The sequence below is a fragment of the Carettochelys insculpta genome, chromosome 4, assembly GCF_033958435.1.
Source record: "Carettochelys insculpta isolate YL-2023 chromosome 4, ASM3395843v1, whole genome shotgun sequence".
Classification (NCBI taxonomy): Eukaryota; Metazoa; Chordata; order Testudines; family Carettochelyidae; genus Carettochelys; species Carettochelys insculpta.
In genome coordinates, this window is record NC_134140.1 from 122,628,491 (window position 1) to 122,651,466 (window position 22,976).

A 22,976-nucleotide genomic window follows, 5' to 3' on the forward strand; every position below is an offset into this window, starting at 1 on the left:
GTTAGTGATATGCTTTGGATTATGAAGAGCTGAGCTCCCTACAGTCACCAGGCAGAATAAGATGAGTTTTGTAGTCTGTTCTGCTCCCAGTGTCCATGCAAAGAAATGGTCCAAAACTAAAATGTTCAATTTTAGACCTATTGTTTAGCCAAAGCATTTGTATTTGAAGTCCAGGCTACAAACACCATTTTAAGAATTTGGTTCCAAATTGGAATGAGTCAGGATGGGATATTTTCCATTTACATGGAGCTGAAAGCTTCCAACACAAGGGTTAGGTTAGACTTGCACCTCTCCAGCATTGAAAGCTTTGTGAGAGTGTTTCATGAGAGCTCTGCATCAGTGAATCCAAACCTGCACTTCAGCCCTGTTTTGACTTCAAGCAAACCCTGAATCCCAAGTTACAGAGGGTCTGGATCTGAATCTTGCCATTTTTGCTGCGTATCTTGTAATGCCCACTGACTTTTATGGGGCACTGTTGTATGTGCATCTTGAAAGACTAAGATGCTTACTTGAAATTTCAGTTTTCTGGTCTGCTGTTGTCTCTTTTAATTTCACTTGTGTTTGTGAAAGAAGTTGCAGTAAGATTGGTTACGGCAAATACTCTATGTGAAATAGCATTTGCAGACATGAGGCAAAACTTTACCTATGTGTTTTGTTCAGGGCATGTAGATAAGAAACTATCATCATTATGACTAAGAATTTTTGCCTGTCAAGAGTTCACGAGTAGACTGCAAAGCTGGATTAAGCATTTAATGAAGGTTCTAATTCACCTTGGAAGTTGGTTTGGCTTCAGTAAGTTTGCATGGCGGAATCATATGCTGGCGTGGTTGAAACCTAAAGTCAGGTGGGCCTTCAGCTTGAAACTGGCCAAGAGGCAAACATTTTAGTTCTTTCCACATTACTAATGCACATGCCTTTCCTCATTACATCTCCTGTGTTTTTTCTATTGTTTAGATAACACATTCTTCAATTATACTGCTTTGTGGCTAAGCCTTTCCTCCCACCAATAGAAATAAAGAATGAACTCCATTTCAGGTTAATGAACTGTGCTTTCTCCAGCAGCTGATCACAGTTTTCAATCATATATGTTCTGTAGACTTCTATTAACTGCACAGCTTGAAGCCTGAATTGCTAAACTCATATGTCTTCAAGAATGTGTGATTATGGGTCTCTTACTGCATGGTGCATTATGAGCAAGTGTAGCTGGTTTACTTAATCGTGATTTCTTAATGGCTTTGTCATATTGTAAAATGGGCCTCTGGGAAGGATTAATTATTGTTAGCTTTGTTGATGACTCTGTTGACTGCTCTGTCCCTAACCCAGTAGGACACACATACATACAGAATGGTAATTGAGCCAGTGGAAAAAATAGCTATTTTTCTGAATGCTTATGCCCAGTAGGCAGACGTGAACTTTTATTAAGCCTCCTTGTAGGGAGCAGCTGGCTATCAACTCTTCTGTGACATACTGTGAATGTGGAACAAAGCATTTGCACATCCAGAACTTCCAGTTCAGGGGAGGAGTGTGGAAAGAATTTCAAGATGATAAAGAATGTCTAGCTCTGGAACACAGGACAAAAAATGTATGATCTCATCTTAATACGAACTTGCAATAAGCTTGTTGGTTGCAGGATGTGAGACAGAAAGCTTGGTCCAATAGACGATCGTGCCTCATGCATTTTATGTACACAGAGCATGTCTTTCACCAACAGAAGTTGGTCAACTGAAAAGCTATTACCTCATCCATCTCTTCTCATCCACAAACTACATAGACAGACATTCAAATCACTCTCATTTTGCAAGAGCAATCAATGTTTTAGGGGAAGAGTAGGATGGAGAGTCTTACAAGGTCAAGCTATTCACTGATCAACATATGTTCGGGGAAAAAGTCCTAGGTGCATATCAACAAGACACATATGCATATACCATGAAAATAATACGCTGTCATGAACTATAAGAGCTGGAGAAGCACAAATGAAGTGACACTGGATTTTTCATAGTGGAAATTGACTACTGAGTCCAGTACTGATGCGTCAGGCGCCTAGGTAGTAGCAAACAACCCTCAATGTGCAATCGTGTGTATGATGGTGCAGGAACCAGTTCTTTTTAGTGAGCAATTTATGCCCTGTGGCATCAGGATTATTTGCGCTACAGTCCCCCAAACCAGAACTTAGCTTTTAGGCTTCAGTCTTATGGTCATACCCTGAAGCTAGGGGAAAGAATTACCAGTGTCCTGAATTCTGTTGACACCTCCAAGCCAGGAGGAGGCTCTGCGCAACACAATGAAGCCAGAATTTAGATATTTGGAGAAAGATTTCAATCCACATTTGTGATGCATCTCTTTCAGCAAGTTGTGGACCAGGTTGGTCAATGAGGTACAAACAAAACAAACCTTGGGGCTATTCTGCAACACATTTAGATTGAACCTAGCTTCTTTTTTAAAAAAAAAACATTTTTACAAAGTGAAATGAAACCCTACATCTGACCAATGTGAACTTGGAGTTCCAAGGCAGAGCCCTGGCCAAACTGTGCTTCAATGTGGGTTCTCAGCAGTGGCAAAAGAGTGCGGGGGGCATATATAGTATTTCATTTCCAGAAAACTCAGTGCTTATTATTTAAGTGCAAATGCACTTACCCCTTGTTTCCTCTCTGGCACCTGTCGACCCTCTCATGATTTTTACCTGCTCCATAAGCAAGACAAATTTAGTTCTGCAATACTTGCAGTTGATGACTCCGGATGGATCACTTGGCCAAGTGACACCACTGTTATCTTGCAAGCCCCATAGTACATGCTTCATTGAGCGCCGGACAGAGCAGAGTTGACAATCAAGAGTATGCTCAATTACTCCTTTCCTATGCTGGTTGGTAGGCCTGTAGGGAGTTATACCTTACTGTGCTCATCCCCTGTGGCTACAGTTTTCACATTCATCTTCTGAATGTGGTCTTACAGACTTGTAGGTATAACTTCCTTTAGAAGAACACAAGCGAAGGAACATGATGTAAGGAAATTGGGTCATCTAAAGGCCTCACTAGAAGCCAAAGGCCTCACTAGAAGCCAAACCAATGTTTCTATCAGGTTTGTACTGCATTTTTTCCTCTGCTTAAATATTAAGGGCTCAGTGGGGTTAGTAGCATTAGCTACAGAAGCCAGACATATGGTAATCTCTTCATAAAGTTAATTGTCCTTTACCCTGTCTTTTCTTTGGACGAAGAACATGCCACCGCCATCCCAATAAGGGATAGTACCTCAGATGCATAGTGGGTAAAAATAAGACCAATGCATTTTGTGTAAAAGACACTGCTGTATGTTGCTTAAGGAAGTAATTGTGTCGTGTCTGGGAGCTATATTAAAAAGTGTGATTATACTGAACTCCATGTTATATTGTTTAGAGCAAATGTCCCCTAAGAAAAATCATATTTGCATCAACGTTATATTCCTGCTCTGAGGCGCTAATGAATTGTGTATATATATATATATATATATATATATATATATTTTTTTTTTATTGCAAAGAACAATGCCAGAAGGGTATAGTTCCACTAAACAGCTGGCATGTATGCTAGAAGGTTAGTAGGCAAGGAACAGTCACATCCCAATATGAATGAAAGAAAAAGCATTTTATTTTTCAGGAAAAAAAAAACCAAAGGGGTTAGAAGTCAGGGTAATACATAGCACCATATTATCGAGAAACACAAAACAGCAGAAACAATGTCATTCTTCAAAGTAAATGGAGATTATTTGCTAAGTCAATTTTTCTGTAAAATGGTGCCAATTCAGTCATCACTGTGGTGAAAAACTCAGGCTTGTATGTTTTTTTTCTAAGTACTGGTTATCTGCCAGTTTCAGATTTTTTCCCTTTCAACGTCAGCCTGCCTTGCCTGAAATGCAATCTGTACCATAGGTTACAGTGTGTGGGAATACACGGCATGTGAAATGCAGTAAGATCTGGTTTAAGCCATTGTCCAAAGAGAGTGCAAAAGTGATTTAGAAAAAAAAGGTGTGTGGGGGGGGGGCAGACTTGCTGGGTCCTGGGGCCAGGTGGGGGGATGCAGCACCCTGATTCTGGACTTGGCAGGACCTCAGGTGCAAGGACTGGGGCAGCCAGCCCTCAGCACTTCCTGTCATGTGCCATGCAGCTCTCCAGAGACAGGGCTTGAGGCTCCAGCTGCTGCTCTTAGCAGCAGCAGCAGTTGGGAATTGCCCCGTTGCCCTGCACCTGTCAGCAGGCCTGGCTAGAAAGTAGTGCTATATTGCTCTTCAGCTGCCTGTTCATGTATTGCCTTGTGGCATTGTTTATGCATGTGTTTGTGCAATACACATCTGTGCCGATTTGGGAGAGTTGTAGAGACACATCAGTATTGATGCAAGACACAGGCATGCAGATAGCATGGGGCCCAAAGTACTGGGGAACAGTCTCAAAACTGGGGTGCTACCTAGTAAGTATGGCCTTTTGTACAGATTTTACTGTACATTATTTTAGCACGCTTTTCGAAAGAAAAGCTGTCCTTCTGAGTTATATAACCATAACTCCAAGGTATTACAATGCACAAGGCACAGAGTCATTCTTCTTGTTTTTCCAGGAATGCAATTCTCATTCATAACAGTAAATCTAGTGCATTTGCTTTATTACTACTGCTTAAACCTTCATGAAGGAAAAGAATAGGCTTTTTAAAGAATATTAAAACGAAAAGGGCATAGGCTCTACTGAGTGTTGAACAATAGTTTCAGCGATGCTATGATTTACATATATGAATAAATCTTATTAGAATGCTGATCAGCCAATCAGAACAACTTTGTCATTGTGAGCAACTGTGTAGTTGGTGCTACATTTAGCACTGCAAACTGATGGATGCACATGTCAGTAACAAGTGATTGCATTACAATAATTGTATTGTTCGCTACGGAATTAAATGAGTACAGTGGGACAAAGCAACATGTTCCCATTGGAAATAGGCTTGATCCAGGAAACCGCTTGAAAAAAAAATTAAATGGCTATTCACAGCCCAGCTCCTAAGTGGGATTCCCACCAAACGTACTGTTGAAGAGCCAGGATTGGAGACCCTGTGCCAAGAGATACTCTTTCGCCCACAGCATGCTGCCCCTTCAGTGTTTGTTTTCCCTACCCTAAAAGAGGGAAGAGACGTAAGGAGCAGCATGTCACAGGAACAGCCTCTGCAGTCACACACAGTGTGAAACAGTAAGTGCAGGGTATGTGCAGCCCATGGCTCACCTGTTCCATAATCTGTGGGGCCGTGTCTACACTAGCCAAAAACTTCGAAATGGCCATTTGCATGGCCATTTCAAAGTTTTTGGCTAGCGTAGACGTAGCCTGGGAGTGGTTTCTCTGCTGTGATTCATGCTGGAAGCAAATCCCACTGACTTGTGCCTGGAATTCATGGTCAGAATTGGACTCTTTACAAACACAATTTGATTGGTGACTTTTTTGTTCTCATCCTCACACATGAAATGAAACATTTGTTGTCACATGGAATTTCACTGACACCTTTTGGTTAGCTCGTGGAATTCTACATTAGTTCTCTCCTCAAGCTTGTTTTAATGAACTCCTAGGGCTTTAGCCCCGAAACAGGTTAAAACTCAGAAGCCTGAGGAAGGCAGCGCCCAAGGCTGGAACAGCAAACACCATTAGTCAGGCCTGCAAGATTTTATAACAATGACTGAAAGGTGATTGTTTTACCTAAGTGGAGGGTGAGGCCCCAAAATAAACATATTTCCTTTCGCAACTCACCTGTAGAATGAAATCACTCCTATCCAGAAAAACTACTGTAAAACCACATATTTTGGCAAACAATGTATCATCTTTTCTTCCTTATCTCATGCACAAATGCCAGGTAGTTTAAGAGTGAGGGACTTGTTTGGAAAGTGAAGTTCCTATGTTAGCTACAACTGCCGCGACACGGAACTGATGCTCATTTCTTCACTTTAACAACGCTAACATAGACCCAACCCTGCATTCCTCTGGAAGGCAGAAACTCACGCTTTATGTGTGGCAGAAAGCTTGTCCAAACAAGGTGGGTAGCATTGGGGTTAAAAATCTTATGGAGATTGAACAATGGAGGAGGAGGAAGAAAATGTTCAACTGCTGAGATGAGATGTAATTCCTTTATGTAAAATAAATAGAAGCTTAATTTTCATGGTACTGTTTGTGACTGATTTTATTCTGGTGTGAGAAGGAGGTATGTGCACGGTTCCTCTACAGCAGTCCAGTGTAATAGTCTGACAGTCTTTTTTTTCCACTCCCAAGCTCCTGCTCCAAACAGCACCGGACTTTTCAGAAAAGTATAATCAATTCAGGAATTGACATACATGCATTTCTGGTCCTGAACTAATTATATTTTTTTAGAAGGAAAGAAAAAAAAGACACTCAAGATTTTAAAATTTACTGTGTATGAATAAATACTCTCTGTGTGTGTGAGACTGAAAATAAAAAGAACTCTTTGAAATCAGAAGTAGTGTGAATTGTTTGACAAATGCCTCATGCCACCCCAGCATTTTCAAGCATGACAGTACTGTACACATTACGGCAGCACCTAGGAGCCGCAGGCAAGATTGAAGCCCCTTTGTGCTAGGTGCTGTACATTACCATAATAAAAGACAGCTCCTACAAGAAAGAATTTATAATCTAAATAGACAAGGCACAGAGCAGCACAATGATTGCTTGAGGTTGCAGAAAGATTAGTGAAAGAGCAATGACAGACAGAAAACCCTGGACTCCTAAATCTCAGTTTGGTGCACTATTCAATAGAACACATTACCTCTCAATCTATAAACATACTATCCAACAAGCACTGCTCAAAGGAGAGCTCTTCTAAACAGCCAGACTAGAAGCTTACCTCTGAAGGAATTAGTGACAAGTGTTCTTGCGTTGAATCCATTTTGCTTTATTCATGCTAGTAGTCCCTCTTAGGTCAGATTTTTTCAAGTTGTCTGAATCATAATTTGCCCTGTTTTGCATCCAGTGGAGCAGCCCTGGAGGATGTGTAGCAGAAAACTGCAGAGTAGGTGATCCTAAACATTTGACTAACCTTAGTATTTATCAATCCTCTCTCTGACAATGATTCAAAAATTAAATAAGCTACTCAAATAAAAATGCAGTAATGCTATCTTTAATACTCATCATAAGAAGAAAACAATAATTGTATTAGCTACCAATGTTTTCCTTGTCCACATGGGCAACATGACCTTTTGCATGGATGGGGTAGTTACATTTACACCTCCCCCCGACCTGTCCAGAGGTCCTACAGAAGACTTCATGTGTCTCTTTAAACAATGGTAAGGACTTCAGGTGCCTCTGCACTGGACTGAATTTTTTACTATTGGAGTCTTAGTCAACATTGTTTTGCCTATTTGAATTAATCCCAGCACAGACCATGTGAGTTTCACTTCTGAAAGAATTATGGGATCCACCCCAGAGTTGATATGGCAATGTTAATTTTGTGACTGTAAAATCATGTGAACACAGTTAGCATTGATATTTTGGCCTTTTTTGATTTAATTGCTAACTGTTTTCTGAAAGCATCACTGCAAAAATACCAGAGCTACTTTAACAAGGAATTTTAAAACAAATTAAGGGAGTTCAGTACATGGCATCTCCAAAGCACATGGGCATCCTCAAAAAATAGCAACAGCATTTGGAGTCAAGCAGTAATATGCAGCAATAGAGATACAATAAATCAATTCAAAGCCATTCCTCCTTTATAAATACACCTACAAATAGCTTTCTCTGTTATCTGCTGGAAACTGAACTAGAATGAGAAGAAAGTTATTCTGGAAAAATATGTGGTCAAGCTTCCTTAACCAGACTGTCTCTGTTAGAATTTCACACCTTGGATAAAATGGTCTGACATTCCAAAAACTAAAAGAACATTATTTATGTAGAGTTCAGAGTCCAAAGGAAAAAAAATCCAAAAACCTTGTCAGATATTAATATTATATTTTTTATAAAATTATTTACACTTTCTTTTTGGTCATCTGCAAATCCATTGGCACAAACAGCACAACCACACATTAGCCTCTTGTTTTAATGTCTAACATTTTATATATATCTATATATATATCTATATATCTTTAGCACCCCCCCCAACTCCCAGCAAGAGGATAACAAAAATGATATACAAAATAAGTTGATGGTAACAATGCCAAAAATAGCTTATTATAGTAAGTGCAAGGGAGAAAAGCCTCAATATAAAGCTTGATTGCAACAACATTTCAATTTAGCAGTTTAAATACAAGACTCGCATTAAAATATTTGAGATATGTCACTCGCCTTCTCTTTAAGATGACTTTTTAAAAAAATCTATGTACACATTCAGTTGTAGCACTTGACACTAGCATTATGAAGCATTCAAAAAGTATGTACGACATGATAAGTACACATTGACGTATGGGCGGTTAATGTCCGTAGGTATTCTTCCTTCAAGGATTGACGACATTTTGTTGAGTCCTAGCCTCAGTCAGGTGACCAGCCACCTGAAGTAGTATGATACCCCCAACAGTCATTCCCAGAATCCCACAGGCCTCCCTTAGAACTCTCACTGAATCCATATGGTGTTGCCTCTCTCGGGCCTACGAGGCTCCACTGTTAGTTCCCCAAATGTTGAGAAGAACTGCTCCATCTCTTTTTGCAGCATGTCATTCCTTTTCTCTGCATCTTCTTTGGCCCGTTCCGCATTGCGCATTTTGATTTCTACCATTGTAAACTTCTTCCTCTCCTGGTCCAGCTCATCATGCAGGGTCATCATTTCTGCCTCAAGGCTGAGGTTTCTCTGTTCCAAGCTGTAGAAACACAAGTATATAGATGACAGCCCTCACTGTATTATCCAGCCTAGCTCAGAGCAACAGGTTGTATAAAGAACTTGGACTAAGCTTTGAAGAGACAATTTTAAAGTAACTGTTTTTTACTGGATGTTTACTATTGAATTCTCTCTCACAAGAAATGGTGGAATTGTCATTTCCTGGCTTATTTATAACTGAAAGATACAAATCACTAGCTTATAATAAGAAAACAGTTCTGTATGTAACAGATGTATCTGTGTTAGTCTTTACGCCAACAAACCAAAGTAGCAGAAATGTAGCACTTTAAAGACGAAAAAAATGATTTATTTGGTGATGAGCTTTCATGGGAGAGAAGTGGGTCTGTCCCACAAAAGCTTATCACTGAGTAAATCATTTTGTTAGTCTTTAAAGTGCTACATTTCTGCTACTTTAGTTCTGTATGTGCTAGTCTATGATGTAAATAGGCCTTTTTTCTCCTCCCAGGGTTGATTCTGAACTCACACTGGTTGTACATTGGTGCAGCTACAGAGTCAAATCCACTGTCAGAACCCTATATCCCTGAGGATTGTGGTTCATGCGGATATACTTATTTTATTCCATTGATCCCCCTTTTCTATTTGCAAATATTTATTCTCCAAGCTGACCTGCTGCTTGAAAGAACTGTCAAATCGCAGGTGAGAAGGGGCCACAAGCAGCATCTCATCTAAGCTTCCACCACGATGCAGGATTTGCTGTGACTAAACTATTCAAGATAGATGACTACCCATCCTCTTTTTGAAAACCTTCAATGAAGGAGACTCCATGACTTCCCTAGGCAGTTTATTCCACTGTGCTACAGATAGGAAGTTTTACCTGACTCTTATTCATGCTGTAGTTTGAACCCACTTGTCCTGCCCTCTGTGGCAAGAGGGAACAATTTGCCTCCATCTTTCTTATACCAGTCTTCCAAGTATTCAAAGATCACTATCATATGCTCTCCCTTTAATCACCTCTTTTCCAATCTAAACCTACGTCGTTCCTCCAGTCTTTGCTCGTACGGTATGCATCCCATCCCTTTGATCATTTTTGTGCCATGCCTCTGGATTTTTCCCCCCATTTATCTACATCCCGTTTACACATCAGAGGTCAAAATTGGACACAATACTACACCTGAAGGCTAATCAACACTGAGTGGATTGGTACTACCACCTCCTGTGACTTGCATGCTGTGCCTCTTAATGAAACCCCAAAGTGTCCGTCCCCCCCGCATTTGTTTCCCCCAACAAAAGCATTGCATTATGGACTCATGTAGAAGTTGTGACCCACCACATCTCCCGGATTATTCTCAGCAATTTTGCTGCCAAACCAGTTATTCCCACCACCATTCTGCTGTTTTTTATTCCCTAAGGGTGGGTCTACACAGAGACATCCTGCTGGCAGCCTCATGGTAATGAGCAATCTCGCAATTGCAAATGGATTCCCATTAGCATATTCCTGCTGCTCATTAGCCTAGCCATGTGAGATCTCTCTGATTTTTTTTCATGCATAACGTTCTGGAGACAGAGGGTTTTTTTGCCAGCTGAGGCACATCTACACGGCCTGTTTACTGCCGGCAGCACCCTCTGCTGGCAGCGGGATCTCGCTTGGCTATGCTAATGAGCCATGGGAATATGCTAATGAGCAGCCATTTGGGAGACTGCTCATCAGCATGAAGGTGCTGGCAGGATGTCCCTGTGCAGACCCAGCCAAAATGTAGCACCTTAAATTTGTCTAAAGCTGAATTTCATTTTGTTGTCTGTAGCCCAATTCTCCAATTTATTAAGAACCCTTTGAATTTTAGTTCTAGCCTCCAACGAGTTGGTAACCCTCCTAAGCTTTGTGTCATCTGCAAATTTGAACAGAATAGCCAAGTCACTAATAACAATGTTAAAATGACAGTAGACCCAGAACAGATTCCTGTGCAACCCTACCTGAGAGTGCCTTCCAATCTTATATCTGTCCATCAATAGTTCATTTTCAGTTGTTTAACCAATTACAACTTAATGGTAGTTCTACCAAGCTTGCATTTCTCCAGCTTACTTATGAGAATGGCATGTAGGACGGGACCAAAAACCTTGATAAAGTCTAGGTATATTTTGTCCACCACATTCCCCAGTCCACCAAAAGCAACTAGTTACCTTGTCTAGGAAGGAAATCACTGGTTTGGCATGATTTGCTCTTAGTAAATCCAAGTTGCTGCTTCCCCAGGTATTTGCAAATTAAATGTTTACATACCGCTCTAATAGGTTCCCTAGTAACAAAGTTAGGCTGACTAGTCTACACTTCCCTAGCACCTCCTTTTTTCTTCTTTTGAAAGATGTGGAGTATGTTAGCCCTTCCTCAATCTTCCAGGATCTCTCCTGTAATCCATGAGTTTGCAAATATTATTGCCAGTGGTGCCAGGATTTCTGCAGCTAATTCCTTCAGTGCCCTGAAGAGAATATCGTAAGGCCCTGCTGAGCATTCAAATTAGTCATAAGATCTCAGTCATGTTTTTTACTTATCCTGATCTGCATCTGTTGCATTTTATTGTCTACAGTACCATTGTTGGTCATCAGGTCACATGTTATTTTTTGAAGCTAAATGTGTTCGAGCATCATCCATATTAACAAACTAGTCCTCCTTTTGCTTTCTGAGCACCGTATCTGCAGTGCAGTGGAATCAGCAGCCATGCTGTGTTCCAGTTCAGCTCTGGCTAGTTACATAGGAGACACACACACACTATGCTGTCCCTTATATGTTGCAAAGATGGGAACAGAAGCCACATCTCCTGGCTGCCTTTCTAGAGTCATATCCACTACACCATTGTGCTGGGGTCATAACAGCAATGCTTTATTCCACTCCATGCTGTTATGTGCCCTAATTAAGGGTAGACATAGAGTTTGAATATAATCACTCATCAGTTCATGCACCTGGGTATTTTTTTTCCCTCCAAACTAAGACTTAATTTACTGTGTTGATGAAGTAGCAGAATCAATGATTGGTAAATTGTTCTCTGTTTGAAAAACAATAAGAAATTTATTTTCCTAACATGACTTAGCTTCCCCTGTTTTAACAACTCTTGAACTGCTTAGGAAAGTTTCATGCAAAGTAGCAATGAGGAAATGCACCTATTGGCTGGATTTATAGATGCAGGGAAAATTCTGTTTCCAACCATCCATTTGGGAATTCTGCCTTTTACAAAAACAATTTGAGTCTGTTCTGAAGTTGCATGCCACAACACAGTAAGGGCTGAAGATGAAATGCCAAACCCAATCTGAATCAATTTGAAACTTCACAATTCACATGTATATAACCAGCACCACTCATGACTAAAATCTGGAAGGAGAAGTAGCAGGACTAAGCTAGATCCATACCTACCTGTTTTTAATTTATCTCTCCCCTGTTATATGCATGACCCCCTGAATCACCTGGTGGAGTTACATGATGTAGTGATAGTCAGAACCCCAGGAGCAATGTGAAGCTGACAAAATTGTGTCAGTTTCACATTACTGCTGGATGAACCTATGAGCAGAGGAGGTAGCCACTACTGGAGCTATTCTCAGGGAGGAGGGCACAAAAGAGGATATGGAGAAGTAGCAGTGTGTTGGATACATCTTCCCTCCTTTCGATACCTAGGGGTTAGACTAGCACACACACTGTACTCTCATACAGCTGTGACACTGTGCAACATGGTGGGAATAGAAAGAGATTTCACTGCTTCCAACTCTTTCAGCAGCTGGAGAGAAATGAACAAGCTGGAGGCTGTGAAACAGGGACCACACCTCTCCAAAAAGGAATCTCACCCTAACAAGGAATTGCAGCACTCTCCCAGTTCCAGATGTGAACAGAGTGGGGCCCTTGAGTTTCACCATACTGCACTAAGAAATGAACTGCCATCCTGTTTTATCAGCCTCTGACTAATCAGCGTCTCGAACATGTTATATATGAGCTAAAATACTGATGTCTCACTGGTAGGGTCACTATCCACACTGAATATGTGGGATACTCCTCATTTTCCTAGTACAATGAAACATCAATTAACAAAAATTATGGTGTTGTGATACTTTAGTCGGGAGTGTGGCAACATTTTGGAACAAACTGTATCACATAGGTTTTTGATGGGTGGGCAACCTCAGGCTCTGGAGCCACACGTGGCTCTTTAAGGAGTCCATTGCAGCTCTGGGTGCTGCCGCTGCTGACACCTCTTGCAGCTCCCTGCCCTGCTGCTGCTGAAAGACTGGAACTACATTTAATTGGTTTAACAGCCGGCAAGGCAGCGGGAGGGATCCAGCCATTAACCCCATTACATCTAGTACAGTTATTTCAGTGGCAGCAGGCCAGGGAGCTGCCCACACTGCAGGTGAGGGAGGTGGCAAGCCTGCAGGAGAGCTGGGGGAGGGGTGGCTGAGTCTGCCCATGCTGGAGCTGTGCAGCCCTGCTGACAAGGAAGTGGTGGCCATGCAGGAGCAATGGAAGCGTGTGTGGCTGGAGGAGCAAGTCAGTTTAGGTGGGTTAATCCTGTGGATGGGGGGTGGGGTTGGGGCTGAGGGGTTAAGTTTGGGGATGGGGGGTAGGGGCTCAGAGGGGTTAATCCTGGGGACTGGAGGGCAAGATTGGGGCTGAGACGGGTAAAGCCTGGGGATAGGGAGCAGGTTTGGGGCTGAGGCAGGTTAATCCTGGGGCTGGAGGGGTGGGTGTGAGGCTGCGAGGGGTTAAACTTGGGGATGGAGGGTGGGTTTGTGGGCCAAGTGGGGTAGAGGCTGGGGATGGGGTGGGGAGCATGGAGGGTTGATACGAATATGGCTCCTTCCTGCTTAAGAGCCCCTCCCCAGGCTCAGCATTCTCCTTGTCCTCAGTTGCTCTCCAATCCAGGGGTGAAAGTAACTTAAACTTTCTAACTGGTATAAATCATTGCGTGTGCACTGTTCTTAAAACAGGGCTTACAAAAGGTATGGTTTGATATTATTTATTAAGGACTGTCTCGTATGCATACGCACTGAGGCTCCTGAAGTATTCATTTTGTAACTGAATTTGAAAAAAGGCTCTTCTCGATATTTTGGTTGCAGACGCGGGTTTGTGAGATTGCATCATGATGGCCGAAGTTTCACCCAGTGGGAGTAACTCAAAAATGAAGAAAATCTAGCAAAGCAGGTGATGAGCTCCAGAAATATTTTGGCAAAAGGATATTTTAACAGTCACTAAAAAGATCAGTTTGGCTAGATCTACACTAGCCAAAAACTTCGAAATAGCCATGCAAATGGCCATTTCAAAGTTTACTAATGAAGCACTGATATACATATTCAGCACCTCATTAGCATGCGGGTGGCCGCAGCACTTCGAAATTGATGTGGCTCACCACTGCGCAGCTTGTCCAGATGGGGCTCCTTTTCTAAACGACCCCGGCTACTTCGAAGTCCCCTTATTCCTACCTGCTCATAGGAATAAGGGGACTTCAAAGTTGCTGGGGTCCTTCAGAAAAGGAGCCCCGTCTGGATGAGCCATGTGGTGGTGAGCCGCGTCAATTTCGAAGTGCTACAGCCGCCCGCATGCTAATGAGGCGCTGAATGTGTATTCAGCACTTCATTAGTAAACTTCGAAATGGCCTTTTGCATGGCAATTTCGAAGTTTTTGGCTAGTGTAGACATGGCCTTTGAGTTTTGTAGGCTCTTGAAATCACACTTCTTAAAAATCACAGATGATAGAATAAAACAACTCTCTGGTAACATCAGAACCTCAGAGATGCCTTTTTTTGTGTGCTATATGTCAGCAGGTTTTTTTGCAATAGTCATAGAATAAACTAGCATGTCTGTGCGTTTTTCCATATTTCACACAGGGATTAGTGTTACACTTTGGCTACACCTCTCTAACACTGGAGGCCATTTGTGCAGTTTGGAAGGGATATGCCTATTAAACAGAATTATTAGCTTCTATTATCATCACTGTTATTTATTTGTACCCCAGCAGCTTCACCCATGCTGCAGTCTGTGTGCCCATATTAAGAGTGAAAGAATAGAACCAAGTCTTTTGCAGGAGACAAAAAGCACCTTTTGAAAACTGCCCTTTCTGTTTGTTTTAAATGGTGATCAGATAAAGTGCCTTCAACAGGACTAAGTAACAGCTAAGCCACTTTCCAGTTTTCAATCAGTGCTGCACTCATACTGCCCTGAAGTAAACTAAAGCCACCTTATTATATCAGTATCAGAGAGGTAGCTGCATTAGTCTGTAGCTTTAAGGACATCAAGAAGTCTTGTGGCACCTTATACTAACAGATATTTTGGAGCATAAGCTTTCGTGGGCAAAGACCTACTTCACCAAATGCATGAGTGGAGGGGGTTCAGAGGGGTATTTAAATAGTGAGGTCCCAGTAAAAGGGAGGGCCAGAGCTGACAAGGTTTATTCAGCAAGGTGGAAATGGCCCACTATCAATAGCACTTATCAAGAGAGGAAAAAACAAGTCAGATCAGACAGGGGGATGTGAGCCTTTGTCAGAGTCTAATGGGGAGATATTAACACCCAGAGCAGAGAAGCTGCCTTTGTAAGCTGCGAGCCCTCCCAGTCTCTGTTTAATCCATTAAACAGGTCCATCTAATCCACGCCCCCACTCATGCATCTGAGTGGGCTTTTATTTTATTCAAGCGGTTTTTCCACCTCTACTGCCAACTTCTATGATCAAATTCACCAGGGCATGGGAGCATAAGAGAATTACTCCACCCCTCAGTTATATAATGAGTATATATGGCAGAGAGCTAACATCTTACCTCTTTATCCGTGTTTCATACTCCACCTTCTGTTTTGCCATCTCCTGTTTTAAGCTGGACACAAGGCTGTGCAGAGCACTGTGGTTGCTCGTGTTGTTTGTGACAAACGTGTCACTGTTATCACTGCTGCTCGTGGCCCGGCTGCTGCGTCCTCCCAAACTTCTTCGGTCAGTTTTATTCTCATAGTCTCCTTGGTTGGAGAGATCTTCATGTGGTGGTCCATCTAGCACCGAGTCTTCAAAATTAGCCCCATAAAAATCTTGCTCGGGGCAGGTGGTGGTAGACGATCGACATGAGTTGGAATGTTCAGGGAGGGATATTTCACAAGAGGATGTAGACCAGGTGGCGCTATTTACGCTCTGTTTATCATCCGAATTCACCATGGAGAACTGCTGGTGGACATTGTCATAGGTGGAGAGTCTGTTATGCTGACCCAAGTCATTCACCAGCTCCTTTTGTTTACTGTCCCTCAAGGTCACGTAGCCATTGGGCATCCAGCTCAGGTTTCGGCTGTTGAGGGCATTGCTCTGTGCATCCGTGCTTGAAATGCCCATCCGCACACCTCCATTCTGCATGCTGTGTGTGCCCATTTTAGTAACTGGACCTTTCATGGATGATGGTCTCCTGGCCTGCAGGGTACCATTTGGTACGGTCTGGGTTTTCTCATGGCCCTCCACAGAGCTGCTGAATGACCCATTAGTGACAATGCCACTGCCTTTATTAAAGGCTGGGTTTTTCTTCACCGTCAGTGGTGGGCTTCTTGTGACATCAAGTTTGTGGATGCTGTTCCTTGGACTGTTTGACTTGCTCCCTGGCTGCACTGGGGGAGACCCATTGTCCATGCTGCCTTTCAGGAGAGGCTCAGGTGTGTCCCAAGAGCAACTTCTCACCGCTGTCTCCTTGTTGTTATTGTTCTCTTTGTTCTGGAGCTGACCAATTATCATTTTCTTCTGGATCTCATTGTTATTATTGCATACCTCCTCCCCTGTCTGAGGGTCTGTGTCCTTGGGAAATAGTTGCTCGTGTTCACTTATCATCACTGACATTAGCTGTTGGACTACTGCAGTACCTGGATGATGGGAAATGAATAACTATTAATGAGGTAATTTCATTTGAGTAATGAACAGTCTTTTAAAACAGATTTTCATAGAGTTCATAAAGATGGAGCTGGTTAATATAAACGTAATTTATACATCTATCTCAAGCATATGTAGTACATCTAAGCTATTACAATTTTCATGCGTAACATCCTCTCTCCTCTTTCTGGCTCCAGATCACCACAGCACAGTCAGTGCTGTATTGCCATCTCTGTGAAAAAGTAATAAAAATATGTCCATATGTTTGCTGGTGCACCACACTACCTCCTCTGCATTGGCTCTGGTGCACTGGCCAACATTTGGGAGCATAGTGCAGGCTTTGCTCATTCCTGTAGGCAGTGCTTTTTCTGTAAAGCACTTTTCAGCTTCACAGCTGCTTTTTCAGCTGGTTACCCACCCACCCCCACTCCTTCCAGGGTTTCCACAGCTGAGGCTGCCAGAGGTACTCTGTGCCCCAGCTGGCTCCCAGCCTCAGGGCTGCTGGGGTTCCCCCACCACCTGGTCAGGGATCCTGCAGCTGGGGCTGCTGAGGTGCTGGTACTCAGTAGTGGCAAGTACCAGCACAAGAAAAGCACTGCCTGCTAGCAACTGCTTCCCTCCTCTGCAAAGAGCCTGCCGTGTGAGTAGTCACTGCAGGGGAAGAAAAGTGCTCCCTCCAGCTCTTACTTCAATATTGGGGCATGCAGCAATTTCAAAGGAGACATCATCCTGAGGAACTAAGACAAATATCCCAAGACAATCTCTGCAATTGGAAACCACTGGGATTACACAGGAGGCTGAGAATAATCAGAAGATGAATGATGTAACTGTAATATGTGAATTTAAGCTCAATATACCAGGCAGCTTTAAAAACTTACTTCAAGGCTGGGAAAGCACTAGCAAGCTAATCTAAGCGATTGAAGGAGGAAAGGGTTTCTCACCCATTAACTTTTCAGGCTATCAGAGGTTTAATATGTAAACCTTAAACTACTGTGAGATGAGACTGCAGCTGGCCAGTAAAGGGTATCATGCTGTCATACTCTGTGGAATCCACTGCCAGTAACTCATAAATCACAGCCTTATACCACACAGCCCTCCACTTTGCAACACGTAATTATAAATGGCTACACTCCTTTGCTAGAAACTCATGTTGCACACACCACATGACTTCACTTTAATTTACAGAAATATCATTTGGGGAATGATGTATCACTGCATCAAATAAATATTTTACAAAACCCTATTAGGGAGTATAAAGAGTTTTCCAGTAATGAGGTTCGGTTGCTTATAAATACCATTTTAAAGTCCCTCGGCATTTTTCAGTGGCATGCTGTGCTCTTTTAATCAATAATTTCCCACTGGCTGATATCATTTTATACAGATTGCATTTGAATAGTTGAGCTTTTTTTCCTTGCAAATACATCTATTAAAAATGCAGTTTGCCATAGGGACTTTTTGTTCATTTTTGTTCATTTGCTTTGGGTTTGTGAAAATCTGCATTGCTTTGCAACATCTTTGATTCTACCATGAGAAATATGGGGAAGGGAAGTCAGTTTCCTTTCAAAAGCCTTTTTAATCACACATATAGCTCTTTACAATTCATTAATGGTAATTTTTGAGTAATCAAAAGATTAGATACAAAGTGAAAGTAGAAACTGAAAAAAAAGACAAGTTAGATAAAGTTGATTCTAAAAAGGAGGGTGTGAGGGTTTTTTTTTTAAACGGGTTATTGAGATGTCTCCTTGGCTCAACTCTGTGTTCTCAACACCATGATCACTCTTTGTCCTATGCCATAGTCCAGCACCACCTGGAGACCTGACCTGTGCCAAACCAGGGAATTTACCAGACGATGGGAGTTCAATATTGTCTAGCAGCATTAACAACACTTCAACTGCTTATGGCCTCGTTGAAGACATTCAGGGGTAAATTAGAGCGAAATAACAGCACAGAACAATGAGAATCAGGAGTAGTGGCCGTAAACACACTTTATGGGACCATGAGAAACTTGGCCACATATGATAAGGGGACACCTGGCTAAGTAAATCATGCTGGACCACAGATGTTACTGAACCAGAGTGTGCTGGACTAGAGAGGTTCAACCTCTAGTAGTATTAGATTGAGGATTGCTGTGAACAATTTTGCTTATTGTATTGTAGGATAAAGGCTTGAAGTAGGTGACAACATACTAAATTCTAAGTCCGTGGGGAAAATTCTCAGGGACAGCAGAATTACATAAAACAAAACAAAAACTCAAAATTCCACTCTCGCGTTTTGGAGAGGCATTCTATGTAGGGACTTTGCAGGTTTTTGCTGGTTTCTGCAAAATTAATATGCAATTTCAGTTGGAAAAAATTAGCAGTTTCATCATTAAAAAAAGTCAAATTCCTCTGAGCAGAGAAAAGGGAGAAATTTAAACCTGTGGCAAAATTCTTAAGATTCAAAACTTTATTCATGATGACTTTTTTCCATAGTCATAGTAAACTGTATCAACTGAGTCTGGCAACCTTCCAAACACAAAGCTAGATTTGTCTTCTCTGGGAATAATATACAAAACAGATACTCAGAACAGGCCTTTATGTCACCAGCGGATGTGATGGAATTTTGTCACAGATTTAATTCTTGCAAGAGCACTGGAGTTCAAATGTGAGTATCTGCAACATGAAAACAAGCAGGTTTGCACAAGGCTAGCCACCTCTTTTCTAAAGTGCAAAAAGCTTGCGGGGAGGAGAGAGATTTTAAAATTGGCAGATGCTTAAACATATGGAAAATTAGCTGAAAATATGCACATTTTGAGTTATTTTACCTCTTTTACCTCATTTTGTCAAATGCTCTAGTATTGTCTTTTTGATTCATTGAGAAAAGTAGCCAAGACTTGCATCTTGGGCACTACTGTAATATCATATTTATTGTTAATGTGGCTTAAATTCCACTCGGAAAAATGACAGTAAAAATGGCATTGCAGTATTACTGTAGACTGCAGGAAATGTTATGTGGGCAATAGATTGTCAAAGGTGTAAATAATTGAAAAAGTGTGGCCTAATGGAGAGAATGCTAGACTGGAACTCATGAGACCTGACATATTACTAGTTGTGCTCTATATGACCTGAGGCAAATGTGTTGAGTAAGAAGCTGCCATTGCATACAGCAAAGTCAATGCATTACAAAGAAAATTTCTATTTCCTCTGCAGCAGCATGCTTAGCATAGCAGTTAATTTAAGTTATGTTAGTGGAGGAAAAGTTGTGTCTACACACAAACAGGCAAAAGTAATTTTGGACATCCAATGACCCAAAACACACTGCTGATGAAGCTAACAAAGTTCTGTATTCTTGATTTAAAGTTGTTTACAATTTTCATTTAACTCACCCTCCATGATGGTCAGAGGATCTTCCACTTTTGGGCGCAGGATGTTGGGACCAAACACAGTAGCCAAGTTTTGCACACTCATTTTGTTTACACCTGCATAGGACTGGACTTCATCCAGGAATCTATGAAATAGCGAGGTGAAATGAGAACATTAGCATCAGAAAAGACAAAGGTGCATGCTGGTCTCTTACAGTAGTTTTTGTATGGAATTTTTTTAATTATTTTTAAAGGTCTCCACTTCAAGGCACTGTTGTTCACCTGGAAAAGAGGGTCACAGTTGTGATGGTCCCTGGCAGAGCCATTACAAGGGATTCAGAGAATCAGGGTAACCACTCCTGGCTCTGTGTTTTGGAAGCCTCATGAGGCTGGTGTGACTGGCTGGCATGGTCAGTCTCAGAAGTGAAGAGTTGGTCCCAAAAGAGTGACAGATTCATCATTTCTGCCCTGGGCCCTGCCCTGTCCCAGGGATGGCCCCAGTCAGCCAGGCGTCTGGCTGGTGGTCTTGCCCACATGCTCAGAGTCTTGCTGATCACCATATTTAGGGATTGGAAGGAATTTTTCTCCCCAGATCAGACTGGCTGAGACTTTCTGCAGCATGGGACACAGGCAGGACTGGTGACAGTTGTCACCAGGCCCTAGGCCATTGTGTGTGTGGGGGGGTGGTGAGGTCTCACCTATGGACCCCCTAGAAGGGTCAGGGCCTCAGGCAGAAGTGGCAGCCTAGGGCTAGCCAGGCTTCAGCACCTCCCAGACTATGCCACCCCTTTCCCAGCCATCCTGAGCCCTGCCTGGACCACACCATACAGTGCTCCAGTGGCGATTTAAAGGACTTGAGGCTGCTGTTGTGGTAACAGCCTGGGGCCCAGGGCCCTTTTAAATTGCTGGGCACCAGAGCAACTGCCATTTTTGCACTCCCTCTATCATTCTCTCTGGATATTGAGCCACTTGTAGGTTTGTACTAAAGTTAATCATGAAGTTTTTGAACCTTGGTCTTTAAACCCTGATTTGAGGATGCCAGTAACTCAGCTAAGGGCTACAGGTATATTTCAAGAGTGAGTGAGAGCCTGTGGACTGCAATGTGTAGGAGGTCAGACTAGACGATAATGATGGTCCCTTCTAAGGTTATAGTCTACAAGTGAGCCTTGTTTCTTTCTGCCTAGGATCAACTTCTTGACACCTCCGAATGCTTGTAACACAAACACTTCCCTCCAGACCCCACTCTCTCTTTACAGCTTAGAGCTAGGCTGACCCCGAGTCTCCTAAGCATCCATCAGTGGTGTATAGTCTCTCTTCTCCTGGACTCTGACTGAACCTCCAGGCCTCTGTTCCCGAAGGACAGTGCATGCAGATCCCTTGGCACACACCTTTCTGACATGTTATGCATGCACACATCTCACAATGGTTATACCAGTGTGATGTAGGCTTTCATTTGAGTCCATACAGAGAATTCTTTGGCAGATTAAAACACATATACCAGAACCAGGGGACCCCTGCAGCCCTGATGTATCCCTATGCCAGTTAACTGAAAGAGGTACTTGGGTCACAATACTGTGATTACATTCTGTAATCTCAAAATGCACGACCAGTCTCCAGCTGAACACACACACTCTATACTTCCCACACCCCTTTCATGTTTCAAAGGAAAGATTTCCTCTTCCAATAATCACAGGCAGCTGCAGAGCTCCTGATGTATGACAGAGCAACCCACTTCCACTGCTACCATACTCACCTAGTTCAAAGCATGTTTTCAAATAAAATATGCAGCCAAATTCTCTCTTTATGAAAACGCGTCTAGCCTCTGGCACACTGGTTTGAACACAGGATAACTCCACTGAAGTCAACAAATCTACTGCAGAATTACATCAGTGTGACTGACTAATACTTGGTTCACAAGGAGCCGTGGAAGAAAAAACTTGGTGTAAACACATTCTGTACCAAGTGCATAGCATTTTCTATGCTGCAAGCCTCCACTTAATCTACTTATAATATTATATAGGCCATACGTGTATTGTTTTCCATTGGTATCTGCACCTACCAGTATCTGTAGAAAATATATTTTCCAACATACCGAAGTTTTCTAGCATATAATGCTCTTAAGAGCTAGCTCAGTTGAGCTTCTATCCGTTGTACCTTATGCATCTTCTTAATGTAACAGGGCAAACAGGCCCTTAGACACAGGTAACACTGTCTTGTTACTTTTCAGGCCCAAACCAAGGCTATTCTGGGGGTTTTAGCTTCCAGATCAGTTGTGAGGAAAAATTTCAAAAACCTGCTCTAAAGTTATCCCTAAAAGCCAAATTACTCATAATAGAAACTGAGGACTCCATGCATCCAACAAAGTGGTTTTTGCTCATAAAAGCTTAGGCCCAAATAAACCTGTCGGTCTTCAAGGTGCCACAGGACTCCCCAGTGTAAATTACCTTTCGAAACCTAAGCCAGTAAATCATTTTTGTCTGTATTTGCTTGTTTCAACATCACAAATAGCTCTGTTCCTTTTCCTATTTAAGACATCTTCATATAGTTTACTGTAGGATTGCCTATATATATTATCCTCACTTTGAGACCTGAAGCACAATTGACATGGGGTAAATGACTGATCTTTTGGAATTAGGAGTAATCTGAATGTTGTCATGATTCTTGGAGTTATGGGCCATCTATCCATAAGCTATGTTCACCTGGGTGGAAAGATAAACTGGAATACCCAATAGGACTGTCTGTGACTCTGTATTAAGGCTGTTGAAGTGCCTGAGGACTTACCACTTCGCTGGTAAAATCTAAGTTTAAGAATTTACAATCAAATTGGGGTTTGTGCCCTCATTTTAAATTGTCTGTCTAGAGGTTTGTATATATGGTTTTGCATCACCTTTGAAAGCTTCACAAATACTAACATGTAGCAAACTAAATCAAAATAGTGCCTGTTATAAGGCTGTGTTTGATCCCCCACCCTGTGTACACACCATGTCTCCCAGGAACACTTACACTTCT

General features: G+C 42.1%; 1 protein-coding gene across 4 annotated transcripts in view; it reads right to left on the bottom strand.

The window, feature by feature from the left end:
* Positions 1-3,630: 3,630 nt before the first annotated feature.
* The window catches only part of ARHGAP24 (Rho GTPase activating protein 24), a 346,470-nt gene continuing 327,124 nt past the window's right edge, over positions 3,631-22,976 (bottom strand). For all 4 annotated transcript variants that reach the window (XM_074993675.1, XM_074993676.1, XM_074993678.1 and 1 more), the window contains 3 exons: positions 19,992-20,113; positions 15,552-16,620; positions 3,631-8,793 (listed from right to left, as the gene is read on the bottom strand). In XM_074993675.1, coding sequence (XP_074849776.1) covers positions 8,550-8,793; positions 15,552-16,620; positions 19,992-20,113 — 1,435 coding nt within the window. In that variant the 3' untranslated portion in view covers positions 3,631-8,549. The remainder of the gene's footprint in view (positions 8,794-15,551; positions 16,621-19,991; positions 20,114-22,976) is intronic.